This window comes from Asparagus officinalis, chromosome 4 (genome assembly GCF_001876935.1).
Source record: "Asparagus officinalis chromosome 4, Aspof.V1, whole genome shotgun sequence".
In the NCBI taxonomy this organism is placed as follows: Eukaryota; Viridiplantae; Streptophyta; class Magnoliopsida; order Asparagales; family Asparagaceae; genus Asparagus; species Asparagus officinalis.
The window spans coordinates 68,705,756-68,719,138 of NC_033797.1; the positions used below are offsets into that span (position 1 = coordinate 68,705,756).

The 13,383-nt window shown below is 34.3% G+C and overlaps 1 protein-coding gene across 2 annotated transcripts in view; it reads right to left on the reverse strand.

The window, feature by feature from the left end:
• LOC109837659 (isoleucine--tRNA ligase, chloroplastic/mitochondrial) overlaps positions 1 to 10,246 on the reverse strand; it is a 32,130-nt gene extending 21,884 nt beyond the window's left edge. The window contains exons 1-8 of one of the 2 annotated variants that reach the window (XM_020405979.1): positions 10,072 to 10,246; positions 9,834 to 9,981; positions 9,004 to 9,155; positions 8,794 to 8,895; positions 7,763 to 7,832; positions 3,146 to 3,258; positions 2,910 to 2,978; positions 2,557 to 2,664 (exon numbers count right to left, since the gene is read on the reverse strand). In XM_020405979.1, the coding sequence (XP_020261568.1) occupies positions 2,557 to 2,664; positions 2,910 to 2,978; positions 3,146 to 3,258; positions 7,763 to 7,832; positions 8,794 to 8,895; positions 9,004 to 9,155; positions 9,834 to 9,981; positions 10,072 to 10,164 (855 nt within the window). In that variant the 5' untranslated portion in view covers positions 10,165 to 10,246. The remainder of the gene's footprint in view (positions 1 to 2,556; positions 2,665 to 2,909; positions 2,979 to 3,145; positions 3,259 to 7,762; positions 7,833 to 8,793; positions 8,896 to 9,003; positions 9,156 to 9,833; positions 9,982 to 10,071) is intronic. The other variant, XM_020405980.1, reaches the window with a different exon arrangement.

Consider the following 13,383-nt stretch of genomic DNA (forward strand, 5'->3'; position numbering starts at 1 on the left):
CGTAATATATTAATCTATTAATTTATCAAATATTTCCTTGACAATATATATTATATTAATTAAATACTTATATTGATAAATATTATGAATATTAATAAAATAATAACATATTATATTAATTAAATACTTATGCATTATCTTTCCTCAATAATATATATTACTTAATCAAAGACTTATATTGATAAAAAGTATGATTATTAATAAAGTTATACAATATGATTCTTTTACCTTAAATAAAATATTTATTATAAAATAATAATATAAACTATTTAATATATTAAGAAAATACATACTTTCTATATATTAATAGTATTAATATAAATATTTAGACATATTATTAACAAAACTTTAGCAGATATCTTACTTAGATAGATTATGATTTATCTCAAATATGGTAGAATATTATACATTGAAAGTAATATCTCATACAGTATGATAATGAATGTATGATGATCATATAATTGAAAAAATATATAGTCTACAAAACTAACCCATTAGAAGAACTTATCAAATTCTCAATCATGGTCTATAACCCCTAATTAACTGCATTGCCTTTAAAACTATTATTTCACTCATGGTAATAAACCAAAAAAACTATTAACTATATCTTTATCACCGCATTAGCAAATTATTCCTTGTTCAAATTCATTCATATACCAAGCTCATAAGCCCTCATTTTTACTAAAATGTATTATAAAAAATATTTGGGGGATAAGCTAGGGATTCTGGTGCCGACGTTGTCTTAGCATGCTTGTCCGATGTATTTAGTTGGAGATGAGATTAATAAATTCACAATATGCAACGATGAGCTAACTATAACATTTAGGGCATAAAACAAATATATCCACATGCAATGCACTAATTGAGGATTAAATGGGAGAAAAATCTTGAGATGGTTTGGTCATGTACAACAGAGGTACTAAATGAACCAACTAAGAGAAGTAATAAGTTTATAATTAATGGAGCAATGAGGATAAGAGGTAAGCATAAAAGAACTTGATTGGAAGCAACTAAGAAAGATATGATGATGGTTAACCGAGGAGATGACTCATAAGAAAACTAAATGGAAGAATATGGTTCATGTAGCCGACCCTAAAAATTAAGGATACAGGCTTTAGTGTTATTACATAATGATTAATGAATCCTCAAGTAACTTAATTTCTTGAAATGCATATATATTATTAGTACTTAAGCAGTATTTGATGTAGAATTGTAATTATTAAGTGGATGGCTAATCAGTGAAAGAAATGACAGCCTGTCAAGTTCTGTGGTTAAGCAGCTGTGATATTAGACTTCCCTCAGTTACTTGAGAAACATGGATTGTTATTGTGTCATGACTCAAATTCCAGTTTACAGTTAGGAGGAACCATAACTAATCATAGGTGTATATCTATAAGTATGGACACATGAAGTGAGTAACCATGAGCTTCCTACTTGTTGAACCACATGCCTCGAACACACATGTTGAACACAAAAGTGATATGCCTTAAAAACAGGGTACTCCACTTTGGGCACATTTACATTGACCCTATAGTCTAAATTACTTACTCACAATAGCATCAAACAAAATGTCAGGCTCCTCAACAAATACTGTGTGAAAATTTTTGGCATCTTTTACTCCGTATTTAATTCCGCCTCCTAAAAAATAACAATCTAGTATGCACGAGAAGTATACATTACAAGAAAAAACTACCAAATTTTAGACAAGATGATCAGACGTGGTCTATATTCGTACCATACCTACAACATGCCTATGTATGCACAGGAAATATATTACACTTAACCCAATAAACGCCATGTCCTTATAGTGTATTTTAACTTTTCCGTATTATGACCTATGTTGTTTGTATCCATATGTGTCCTCATCCACAGTAAACAGTTGTTTATTAAATGTTAAGTGAATACATACTTTAAGATCCAGTCCTTGATCCCAGTGATCTATTTAAGATTCATCTGATTATTCAATTTACATTCACTTGCGAGTTGAGAGAATATGCATTGGATAATACCCAAGCCTATCCAAAAGAAGCACAATGTTGTTAAGCAATAATTTCTGCTTGGGATATTAAAACAATGTGTGACTACATATTTGAACTTTTGAAGCTATGTTGTTAGACTCAGTTTTATGACACCATAAGTTATCTGAATCCGGCATGATGTGTGTACTTTATAGATCCTATTCAGACATCTCACTTTCAAGATCTGAACAAGATAGCCTATATAATTCACCAAGAATAAAGCTCAAACAGAAATAGATCTAGACATTTTAGCTTGAATTTTGACCTGATTTAGTTGTATCTGAAATTAATTACCTTAAATGCAAGCATGAACTATTACATCATCAGAGTTAAGGACACTGTTATTCTTCGAAAGATAAAAAATAGCCTTAAGGTATATTAACTTATAAAATAGTGAGAATAAAATCCAAAATAAAGAGCGAAATTCCAATGACACATCCCAATCAGAATTAATAAGTTACCTAAAATCTAGTATCACTTCACTTAAAAACAATTATTTTTAAAAAAGCATCAGAAGCATAGCATTGCATCATATCACCTCCAACTCAGCCTCAGCAAGAGCCGTCCGGGAAGATGGACTCCAATGTACGGGTTTGCGTCCCCTGTATATGTATCCTTGCATGGCCATCTGACCAAACACTTCTATCTGACATACATTTAATGAAAGAATGAAACAGTTCTTAAATCATCCAAAGATTAGTAACACTGATAAAGACTATACTATAAACAAAATGAAAATTGTCTACAGCTATCACAAATGTGAAAGTAAAAGCTAGCATGGTCTCAGAAATGCATGCTCAACATTTTCTTTTCTTTTCTTTTTTCCGGGACTCCATCACCACTCCGTTACGTACATTTGCAAGAAGATCAATATAGGGTTCAGAAACCAACCTGAGCTGCTTCATACTCCGGAGAAAGAGTTAAGTAAGGATTCTCCCAGTCTGCCCATACACCAAAACGCTGTGGCACCCAAAAAAAGGAAGAAAATTTCAGTTCACCAGACATAAGAATATAAATGCAAATTAACATTTCATAATGGCAAAACTCTCAGCTTCTACAACTGCTAACACCCTTAGCTGCATTAAAATTATGAAAGAAGGGGAGAAAAGAGAAAAATAAGTTATGACCTTAAAGGACTTCATTTGAATTTTAACAGTTTCTTTGGCAAACTCTGCAGCCTTTTCTCTCAACCTTAAAGTTGTCAGCTCTTTTCTAGCATCTCGATCCATTGACTGCAAAACTGAAACATAAAAACAATGGTGATGTTCATCTAAGATTGCTAAGGAGAGCATTAGACCTAGATTGCAGTGAAATAAAGGGATTGGAGATCCGCTGCATTTAACAATTGGCCGTTCTAATACGCACGTATAATTTAAGTCCTAAGAAAGATACGTGCACAGGCTAAAACTACTGATGTGGAATGACATAATGATCGTGTTGGACTTAACTCCAAGAGCCCTTGTATTGATATTTCTATAATTACTAATAATGTGTTCAGATTAAAGGTACAAAATAAAATCTCTAAGCAAAGATCTCATAGGGTGTTAGGGTACGCGATGAAGGGAAATCTAATGAAAGAAAATAAAAGAGAGTGTGCTGCAGTTACAGTGCTCAATCCTTTTATCTTAATGGTAATTCCTACTGTTGTTCATTTACAGGAAGCACAAAAGTGCATCGGTGCTTCTGCATCGGTCTCTATCCTAACAAGCATCCATCACATGTTAATTGCTAACTCATCATCACATGCTAATTTCATGAAAAGCTCCTGATATAATTTTCCAGCATAGCACGGGAATATGTGCAACATAGGGATGTGTCAAATTGGTTTTGCCTAGTATTTAGTTCTTTTTATTCCCTCAATTATTTTTAATTACCTCCTAAAGATATTATAGTCCTCCCAGCTTAAATTGATTATATTTTAATCAACACATTGTTAAACATTTTATTTATTTATTTATTTACTTCTCTCGCATTTATTAATAACTCATGTTGTGTTGGTCTTATAGTTATGAGCTTGTTTTGTGAATGCTTGTGGTAATTTCTTCTCTTGTTTAATGCTCGTGCAATATTTAAGATGAATTCCAGAATTAAGTTTCCATTATTCTGAATGTATGTGGTTATAGTTCAAGTTTGATTAAATTTATAAGTGATGTAATAATCGGTTAACATAATTTTTCACACATAAAGACTATAAGTTTACTCTTCTGGTAAAATGAAAAAATAGTACTTCTGTGAGAATGTGATGGGGAACGGCGTGAGAGTTTCGGTCCAAAGGCGGTCGAGTCTCTAACATGAGGGTTTCGAATAGCATTTGGGTATGTTCTACATCCTGATGGATTGTGATCGGCAACATTGAAAAAGGAGTATGGGGAAGCGCATAAACAACATTTATGACTGTTCACCCGTGAACAGCACCGGATTACTGCTCACTGGTGAACTGTTTGATCCCTAGTTCATTGATGAACAGTAATGCTATAGGGATTTTTCAAAAGTTGCTTGAAATGGATCAAGGGTTAAGATTTGAGGTAGATTTCGTGGGGTGCTTTTGGATGAATGATTAGGATTGGAAGTGGAAAAAGTTTAGATAATAAATTAGGCTTCACACGGACCTCAGACCTAAGGGTATCACAGCCCAAAGAGGCAAATCACATGACAAAGAACACTTCACAAGCTCCTCACAAGAGAATTCTCATATCTCGAATTTTATTCATTGATGGTTTATTCCTCATGGAAAGAGAAAGCATCAAAACAGTTAAGGAAGTAAATAAAAATCCTAATGAAATCAAAACTTAACAAAACTAAAGGATGAAATCAAATGATACCCTAACTAAGCTAGAAAGAGATCTTAACATCAAATCCTAAAGAAATCCTAACTAAAAAGAAAATTACATAAAATAAAATAAAATCCTGCCAAAAAAGCAAGGATTCTAATAATTCTTAATCGCATTAGATGAAGGGTCCACAATCATCATCCATAAGAATGTCTATTTAGTTTTGATTCTTGAGGAATTACCATTGCAGGTCCATTTTAGATTGCTTTTCGCATCATGCGTCCATGTAACTAGATTCTTGTGATTTCCACACCCAGCCCTAGGTACATCTGTTCACTGTGGGATTTTAGTCTCGGCCTCAACTGAATTAGCTTGAATCCTTGTAGGAGTAAGGTTAAGGTATTAAATCCTATTTAAAATTTGGAAACTCTAGTAACTGGATTCATCTTCTTTCTACAAAATTATAGCTCTTCCAATTTATGCTTGAATATGCACCTTTTACGAAGAACTCAAGTCGTGATTAATTATCTTACAACCAATTTGGTCAAGCTAAACACATTAATAAGTTATATAGCATTTACTAAGAACTAAGTAGAGAAACAAAATATCAATTTGAATGGTATATCTGCAGTTTCGATCTCTACAGGAACAAAGATAACTCAAGTACTTGTGATTTTATTGTTCTCTAATAACTTAGGTAAATACACCTAATCTCATAAGCAAACCATGAAGCATGAACTTCCTAACAAATTTGCACCACTTGGATTTCACACTGTTAGAGTATAATAAGAAAATCCTCAACCCCCACCATAACTTTGGGGTGATTGATGAAATGGTTAGAAAAACTTTTTAAGTTGATATCAGAGCAATCTAGGTTCCACGAATTTAAAGTAGATTTTTCAAAAATTGACACTGCTATGTAAGCACAGGTTCTGACCCACAAAAAGGGCGCTCAACCTGCAAAAGCACGTTAGAATATAAAATATAATTAACTCTCACCATAACTTCAGAGTTTCGGTGTAATGATTAAAGGAAATTTAAGATACGACAATGCTTAAAATCTCCCTTAAGATATCAAAAGATGTTGTTTCATATAAGATGTTTCTTCTATTTGTTAGGAAACCCTCAAGCATAAAAAATCAACATAAAGGGCATTGAGTGGTCGACGACATAAAAAATATGGGTCTGGCTAACAAGGCATCAACTAAGCTTTTAGATAGTAGTTAGTACTTGGAAGATATCCCATCAAAGAGTAAAGAGGTCATGGGTTAAACAGGTAAATAATGTTACCCTCATGAATTCTTCCTTTCCAAGTGAGTAATCTTTCAAGCAATGGTCTTCTGCATGATTTGATATAAAGGGTAGTTACATGTGATATATATTATATATATATATATATATACTAATTATATAATATATATATATATATATTATATATATATATTATATATATATATATATATGATATATATATATACGTCTGTCCACAACCTGTCAGTTTATCCATTTTAACTTGGTGGCTATCATATATTCATATGGTTTCAATATAGAATCAGTGGGTTTTATATATCAAGTAAATATATTGATATCTTTTTTTTTACTTCACCAATCTGCTAACAAAGAAATATTTCCTAATTATGCAGCTTTGGTCAAATAGAGAAAGTAAAGTTGAAGGAATATGATAGAAAGATAAACCAACACATTCAAGCAAAAAATTGCAATGCTTTTGGAGCAAGAAATGCATGATCTCAAGAAGTGAGTAGATTAAGTGACAATACCCTCGTCCCTTTTGCAATATTAGGTTTTATAATTTTAGATAGTTCTAGCAGTATTGATTACTTTGTTTGGTTTTTCAATTAGATTTTCCATTTACCTAGGATTCTTTGTATCAGTTTGGAGTATGTGATATCTTTTAGTTATCAACATATTCTCGATATAATAAAGTCAAACCTTTTGAAATTTATCCAGGACCTGTTTTGGACTTATGTAGTATCAGTTTGTTAGCTATGAAGCAAGACTTTAATATAAAAGATGTTGCTTTCTTTGTTATAGGTAGTGGATGGCATTGATAAAGGAAAAAAACTGAAATTATAAACTCTGTAAAGAGATGTATGTTAATCTTATTGTAGAGACCAAGCATACAGTAATTTGTTCTTTGAGGCCACAAAAAGATTTGAAGCCTTTATTTGCTGTTAACCTATCTATCATATCCAATATACTAAACTCGTTTCATATCAATCTAGCACTCAAACCCTAAATCTTAATAATAAGCCTAGCTACACGCACTGCTGGTGACCCGGACAGTTGGGAGATTCCAATATGGCTCTCACGGTCCTGGATTCAATTCCGAGCTGGGTTATCAAAAAAGTAAAATAAAATAAACTAAAAAATAATTAGCCCAGTTGCCTCCCAAATGCAAACGCTAATCAACATTTGTAGGCCACTAGTTTTCAACGAGTAAGTGTTTGTTAAATTTTAAACAAAGTCTTATATTGTTTGTTACAAATGACTTGACCATGACAAGAGTAGCACTTGAATGTTATAGGTTGGAAGCAAGTTTTACAATATCAAGATATCAGTTAGGCTACCAAAAGGTCATCGGGTTGATTGTACCAATTTGATAACATACTCGATTGTATCGATTTGATAATCTAAATGTGTGCTAGTGCAAATTTGATATCATACCAAGTTACCAACCTTCAGTTTCAATTAAGATTTACGTGAGATACCCTAGGGACACGTTCAATTATACAGTTTATGTAGCATATAGGAGAGTTCAGTTCAAACCATTAGTTGTTCTAGGCCGCAGTTGAAACAAGTAATAAAGTCCTGACAAGTCAAATATCCTAAAAATGTTGGGAATGTAAATTACCCTCTTTCTTGACTAATAAAGTTATTTTGATGTATAATAATAATTATTGAGTAATTACATTGAAGACATTGTAGGTATTGCACAATATAGAAGGCACTTACCTTTTAACTCTATAGGAAGACCGTGACAATCCCAACCAGGAACAAAATGGATTTTATGGTTCTGAAGAAGCTGCAAGAAATAGAGAATTTAAGTGAGCATAATACTGGTAAAATTTGGTAAAACATCTAGATTACAAGTGCAGGTATAATAATTACTTTAAGCTGAATGCTCGATTAACCTTATATACCAAAAATAGAAAATTTGCTGATATCGACATTGAACATACTGACATTTAACATTTTGCATTCAGATAATCAATAGGCCTACTGATGCATGTGAAGATAACAAGTCAACAATAAGTTTAGACCAAGGATATGATGATCATTTAGTATTTCCAATTACTACCTTAAAATTTGGTTATAAGCCAGAGAGGTCGCTTATAGAATAACCAGCAGACTAGTGGACATCGACTTACAGAATAATCAGCAGACTCGTGAACGCCTCATAGAATTTTGCACCAATGAACCCTATAAGCACATCAATGTTAAAAAGGCTCAACTATAAGGATGGAGTTGTATGCAAATGCGCCGGTGCAATGGCTCATATATCCCAAGCAGCAGTGCATCATAAGAACTTTCAGTTCAGAAATAAAATCATGCAGTTTTCTGTTAATCGTATTCCACATATAGAAGATGGGACCATATAATCGATGCCTATGAAAATGTGTAACAAAACTAAGATCCTAATGGAAAAATAATATATTAATGAAAAAAGATTGTGAGGACATCTCAAAATATTGGCAGCATGCTGCAAGATCCATTTGATCATGCAAAATGTTCACATAAATTTTATTCATTCTTTTGCAATCATTGTTTGGCATCTTTCATATTTTTTTCAACTTCCTGTAGAACTTTTTTTATCAGCCTTAATTATCCATTTAACTTCCTGAATTTCACTTGGAGACTTCCATTAAGTAAATACCCATAAAAGTTATAAAAATATGCTCCAACTGCATTACAAGAATGTTGCACATGAGACCTTAATGATAAACCGATTCTTTTGACCTAATATGGATGAAGAAGAAGTGAACCTTGTATTTATTTATAATATCTTTCAAAATTTTATTCAAAGCATGCCCCATATGAAGATTGCCATTCGCATAGGGTGGGCCATCATGAAGAACAAAGCTTCCCTGCAAGACAATAAGACATAAAATTATATACTAAATAAACAAAACAGAAATTATCACGTCTTACAAAAGAAATTATGAAATATTAGGTGATCTGAGAATAAGATATACCCCGGTATTCCTCTCCACAACCCTCTTGAACACTTGGTTTTCTTCCCAAAGCTTCTGAATTTCGGGCTCCCTCACAACAGAATTGGCCCTCAAGCCAAATGTAGTCTTGGGAAGCTCTATCGTATGCTTATATTTCCCTTCTTCTTTACGACCTTCAAAAACCCCAACCAGGTACATCAGTGAAAAGCAACAGTCCTAGGATTTGATTCAATATACAATTATTTGTAATAACAGCCTACATGTGGTTAAGCCCACGAATTGGAGTAGAATTTGTAACAACAAACTAGGAAACACGGATAAAAGTTGAAGTCTCCAAAGTAATTATATTCCAATTAACACCTCAATAGAACAATGCAGTGTATAATCTCATAAAGCAATCCAGAATAGAACATTTTGGAATGGATTACCTTGGCATGATTCATTATAGCTCAGTCTAAAACGTTCATATGGATACTTGCTCCCAAAAAAAGAAAGAACGGATGGGTACAACCATGAGCTAGTTATTCAAAAGCTCACGTTAGGTATGTACAAACTTTTTGGACGATGCTTAAACCCAATCACTCGAACTAATATGAAAACAATATGATCGTGAACCATTAAGCTCTGATCAATACTAGCTTATACTTCTTTGAAAAAACCACCAAGAACACAAACTATATTATATATCACGAATTAATAACATCAAAAAAAAAATCAGAAATTTCACCATGCGCGACAAGGATTCTGCTGAAAAGTCGCGTTAACTCTTCAAACAAGTAAGCTAAAAACCAATAAGCTCATAGACCCATCCAAAATTCTTCGAAAAGAAAAACAGTGAGAGGAATAACAACCTTCTGCTGCTTTCTTGGCCGCCATCACGGGGCCTCGAGCTCTCCTCTTCGAAGAAGAACCCAAGGTCTGGCCGGCATCAGTGGAACAGAACCTCGAGGGGAGAACCGGCCCGAGACAAAGACTTCTCTTTGCCTTTCGCGGTGAGACCTAAGTGAATGGGGAGACGAAAAGATTAAATTTTTGAAGAAGAGGAGGAGGCAAATTTTGAAAGGCGAGAAGGAGAGGGAGAGGGATTACGAGGCGGGAAGAGGCGGAGAAGGCGAGCTTGGCCTCACCTGCGGTGAGGAGAGTGGAGGAAGCGGCGAACTTTAGGAGGGAAGGAGCGTCCATTGTCGATGAGATTTTTTTGGGTCGGGTTTAGAGAGAGAGGAGAGCCATGGGGACTCGAGGGCTCATGGATGAGAGAGGGATAGGCATCTTGACTCGAGTCGCTGGTTCTTCGTTACCGGTTGATCAAAAGGGCTTTGGGCTGGGAATTCGGCCCAGACCGACTCCGTTAAAGCTCGGCCCGGTATCGCGTATGGGCTGCGGTCGTAAGGGGCCGATTACTGATATTTGCCTTTTTGGGTATGTTTGGTTCGGTTGGACGGTGTTTTCTAAGACCTGACGCGGCATGAAATTTAATCATCACTCTGAAAAATGTTTACTAAAAACTTATTTAGGACAAATTTTTACAAAAACGACTCTTTTTCAAAATTAATAAATAAAATCGATAATTTTTTAAAAAAATAGCAAAATCGATCATTTTCACTGAAAAGACCGATTTTGTAATTTTTAAATTGCACGAGACGGGTAGTTCCGTGCCGTCCCGTGCAGTTCTCCAAAAAAACAAAATCACCGCTTTGCACTCTCTCTCCTCCTCCTCCTCTCCCTTCTCACCCTCTTCTACCTCCCGCTACTTTTGCTCCTCCGTCGAAAATCTCTCCCGCCTCCTCAACCTCTCCACCACCATTGCCGGCGTCACCCTCCCTCTTCTCCTGGATCTCTCTCCGCTCCGCGTCTGAACTCAATCAAACCCTCAACTGAGATCCCCTCATCCTACCAAAAAATGCATCCATCATCCTATCAAAAAATCCCATCATCCTACCAGCAGCAAACGTCAGAACCCCTAGTTCGAATCCATGGCATCCAGCCTCCATTGGCCCCCAACTCTCATCCTACCCCTCGTCATCGGGCCTGTTCAAGCCCGACCTCGCCGAGGGCGTGATGAAGCCAGTGATCAAGCTCCTCCGTCAAACTGGCCCTCGAAGGGCGACAAGAATGAGACCGGTGTCGGCGAGGCCAACGCCGCCGCCTACAACGACAACCTCGCGCGCAAGGTCCTCTCTGGCCAGCACTCCCCTCGGTCCCAACACCGACATCGACGTCTACCTCTTCTCTCTCTTCAACGAAAATCAGAAGCTGAGGCCAGCATCGGCGAGGAGCCCGACGGAGGCGGTGTCGACGCGAGGTAGAAGAGGGTGAGGAGGGGGAGGAGAGAGAGTGCGAAGTGGTGATTTTTTTTGGGAGAACTGCACGGGACTAGTAGTCACGTCCCGTGCAGTTCAAAATTTGCAAAATCGGCCTTTAAAAGTAAAAAGAGTCGATTTTGCTAAATTTTTTTAAAGTGGTCGATTTTACTTATTAATTTTGAAAAAGAACCGTTTTAAAAATTTTGTCCACTTATTTACCTTCCAACACAAACCTGAAATTGATCATATCTCTTAAAAATGTTTACTAAAAACTTATTTATCTTCCGAAAAATTCAAAAAAAAAGACCTTTTAGAAACCCCGGAAAATGGCTAATTTGATGGACATCTATTTCAGAGCTTTCTTCTCAGAAATAGGCAATAAAACAAATAAATGTGCATTAAAATTGGGGCAAGTGGGTGACATTTGTACGTCTTTGCTCGCTCCTCTCTTTCTCTCAATTTTCTGAAAGGTTTAATCTCGAGGGTGAAACATATAGAAAAATGCTTTTCTGGAAAGCATGTTCCACTTTGGTATGAGGTATTTAGAAGAGAAAATAACGTAGAGTGAAGTGAGGTGAAGAAAGAGAAAGCAAAAAATGAACTGGTCGTGAGGAGGGAGAAAATTCTCTCTGATTTGGAGGGACATAGATAGATTGAGGATATTTATTTTATGATTAGTCTTTTATCCTCAGAAGTATTTCTTCATTACCTAATTAATTATAGTATCCTCGCAAGTTTTATTTTTCCAAATTTGGTCCCCTAAATCTTTAGGTCTTTGAATCAAGACACCGGAATTTACAAATTTGGAAATTAGTCCCCTAAATTTTCAAATTCTGAACATATTGGCCCCTGAATTTTTTTAAGTAATTTCAAAAAAAGCCCCCTAAAACTTCATATTTTAAAATTATTCCCACAAATCTTTTAACGTGATGCTAACAAGAGGGCTACGTTCATAATACTTATTAGATTTAGGTGACTAAAGTAAATATATGAAGATTTAGAATATTATCTTGTAAAAGCCTTGCGCATTAAGCTGAAATCCCCCCCCCCCCCCCCCCTCCATCCGTCATTATGACTTCGATAAAATAATAGACAGTCTAATATTTTTTTCCTTTTTTTTATTTTCTATTTTGTTTTAATAAATCATGTACAGTCTCGTTAATATGGTTCTAGAAATACTTCTACAAAAAGTATATTATTGTACCTTAACTAACTCATCATCTCATCTCTCCTTCTCATTCCCTAAAACAAACAATAAAAAGTAATATATCTTCCATCACCTTCCCTTCAACCTAACAATAAGTATGAAAATGTATGTTCTTCCTTGCACCTCATTACATCTCGCTCTAGGTGAAAGATTTTATAGATTATTGTGTAATATGTCACTAGAGAAACGAGAACAAATAGAGAGAATGAAGAAAGAGAACTAAGAAGACATGTATATTTTGAGAAATTTAAAAAATATGCATGGACAAAAATAGTGAAAGCATTATCGTTACGAACTGCGATATGCCTAAATTAGTGGTGGTAAACGATTGAATCAAACCGAATACTAAAGTGTTTGTATTTATATTTGTTTAAAATTATCGAATTCGAATGCGGACTCGAATATTCATATATCTTATTTTTCGAATTCGAACTCAACTACTTGGTATTTGATAAATATTCATGAATATTCACGAATGCTTATTGAATATCAAAGTATATTTATTCCACTAAACAATTTAATTTTCAAATAATATTAAAATTCATAAATAAAAATTATTCATTTATAATATATAATGTATATATATTTAAATCAAATTATGAATTAGAAAACAAATTTAAGATTATTTAAGTCTTAAAATCAGTATATAAAACTTAAGTAGAAATGGTAAATGAGTTAAAAATATGACATTATATGTGCAATAATACAAATAATAAGCTGTGATCAAATTTAAAATAATAAGTTGTGATCAAATTTTAAACGAATATTTAGTAGACAAACGAATAGAATATACATCTGGTTAAATTCTATACGTTAGTAAACTCGAATACAAAAAAATATTTGTTTAGTGGTAAATGACCTACTGAATCGAATATGACCGAATAGTTATTC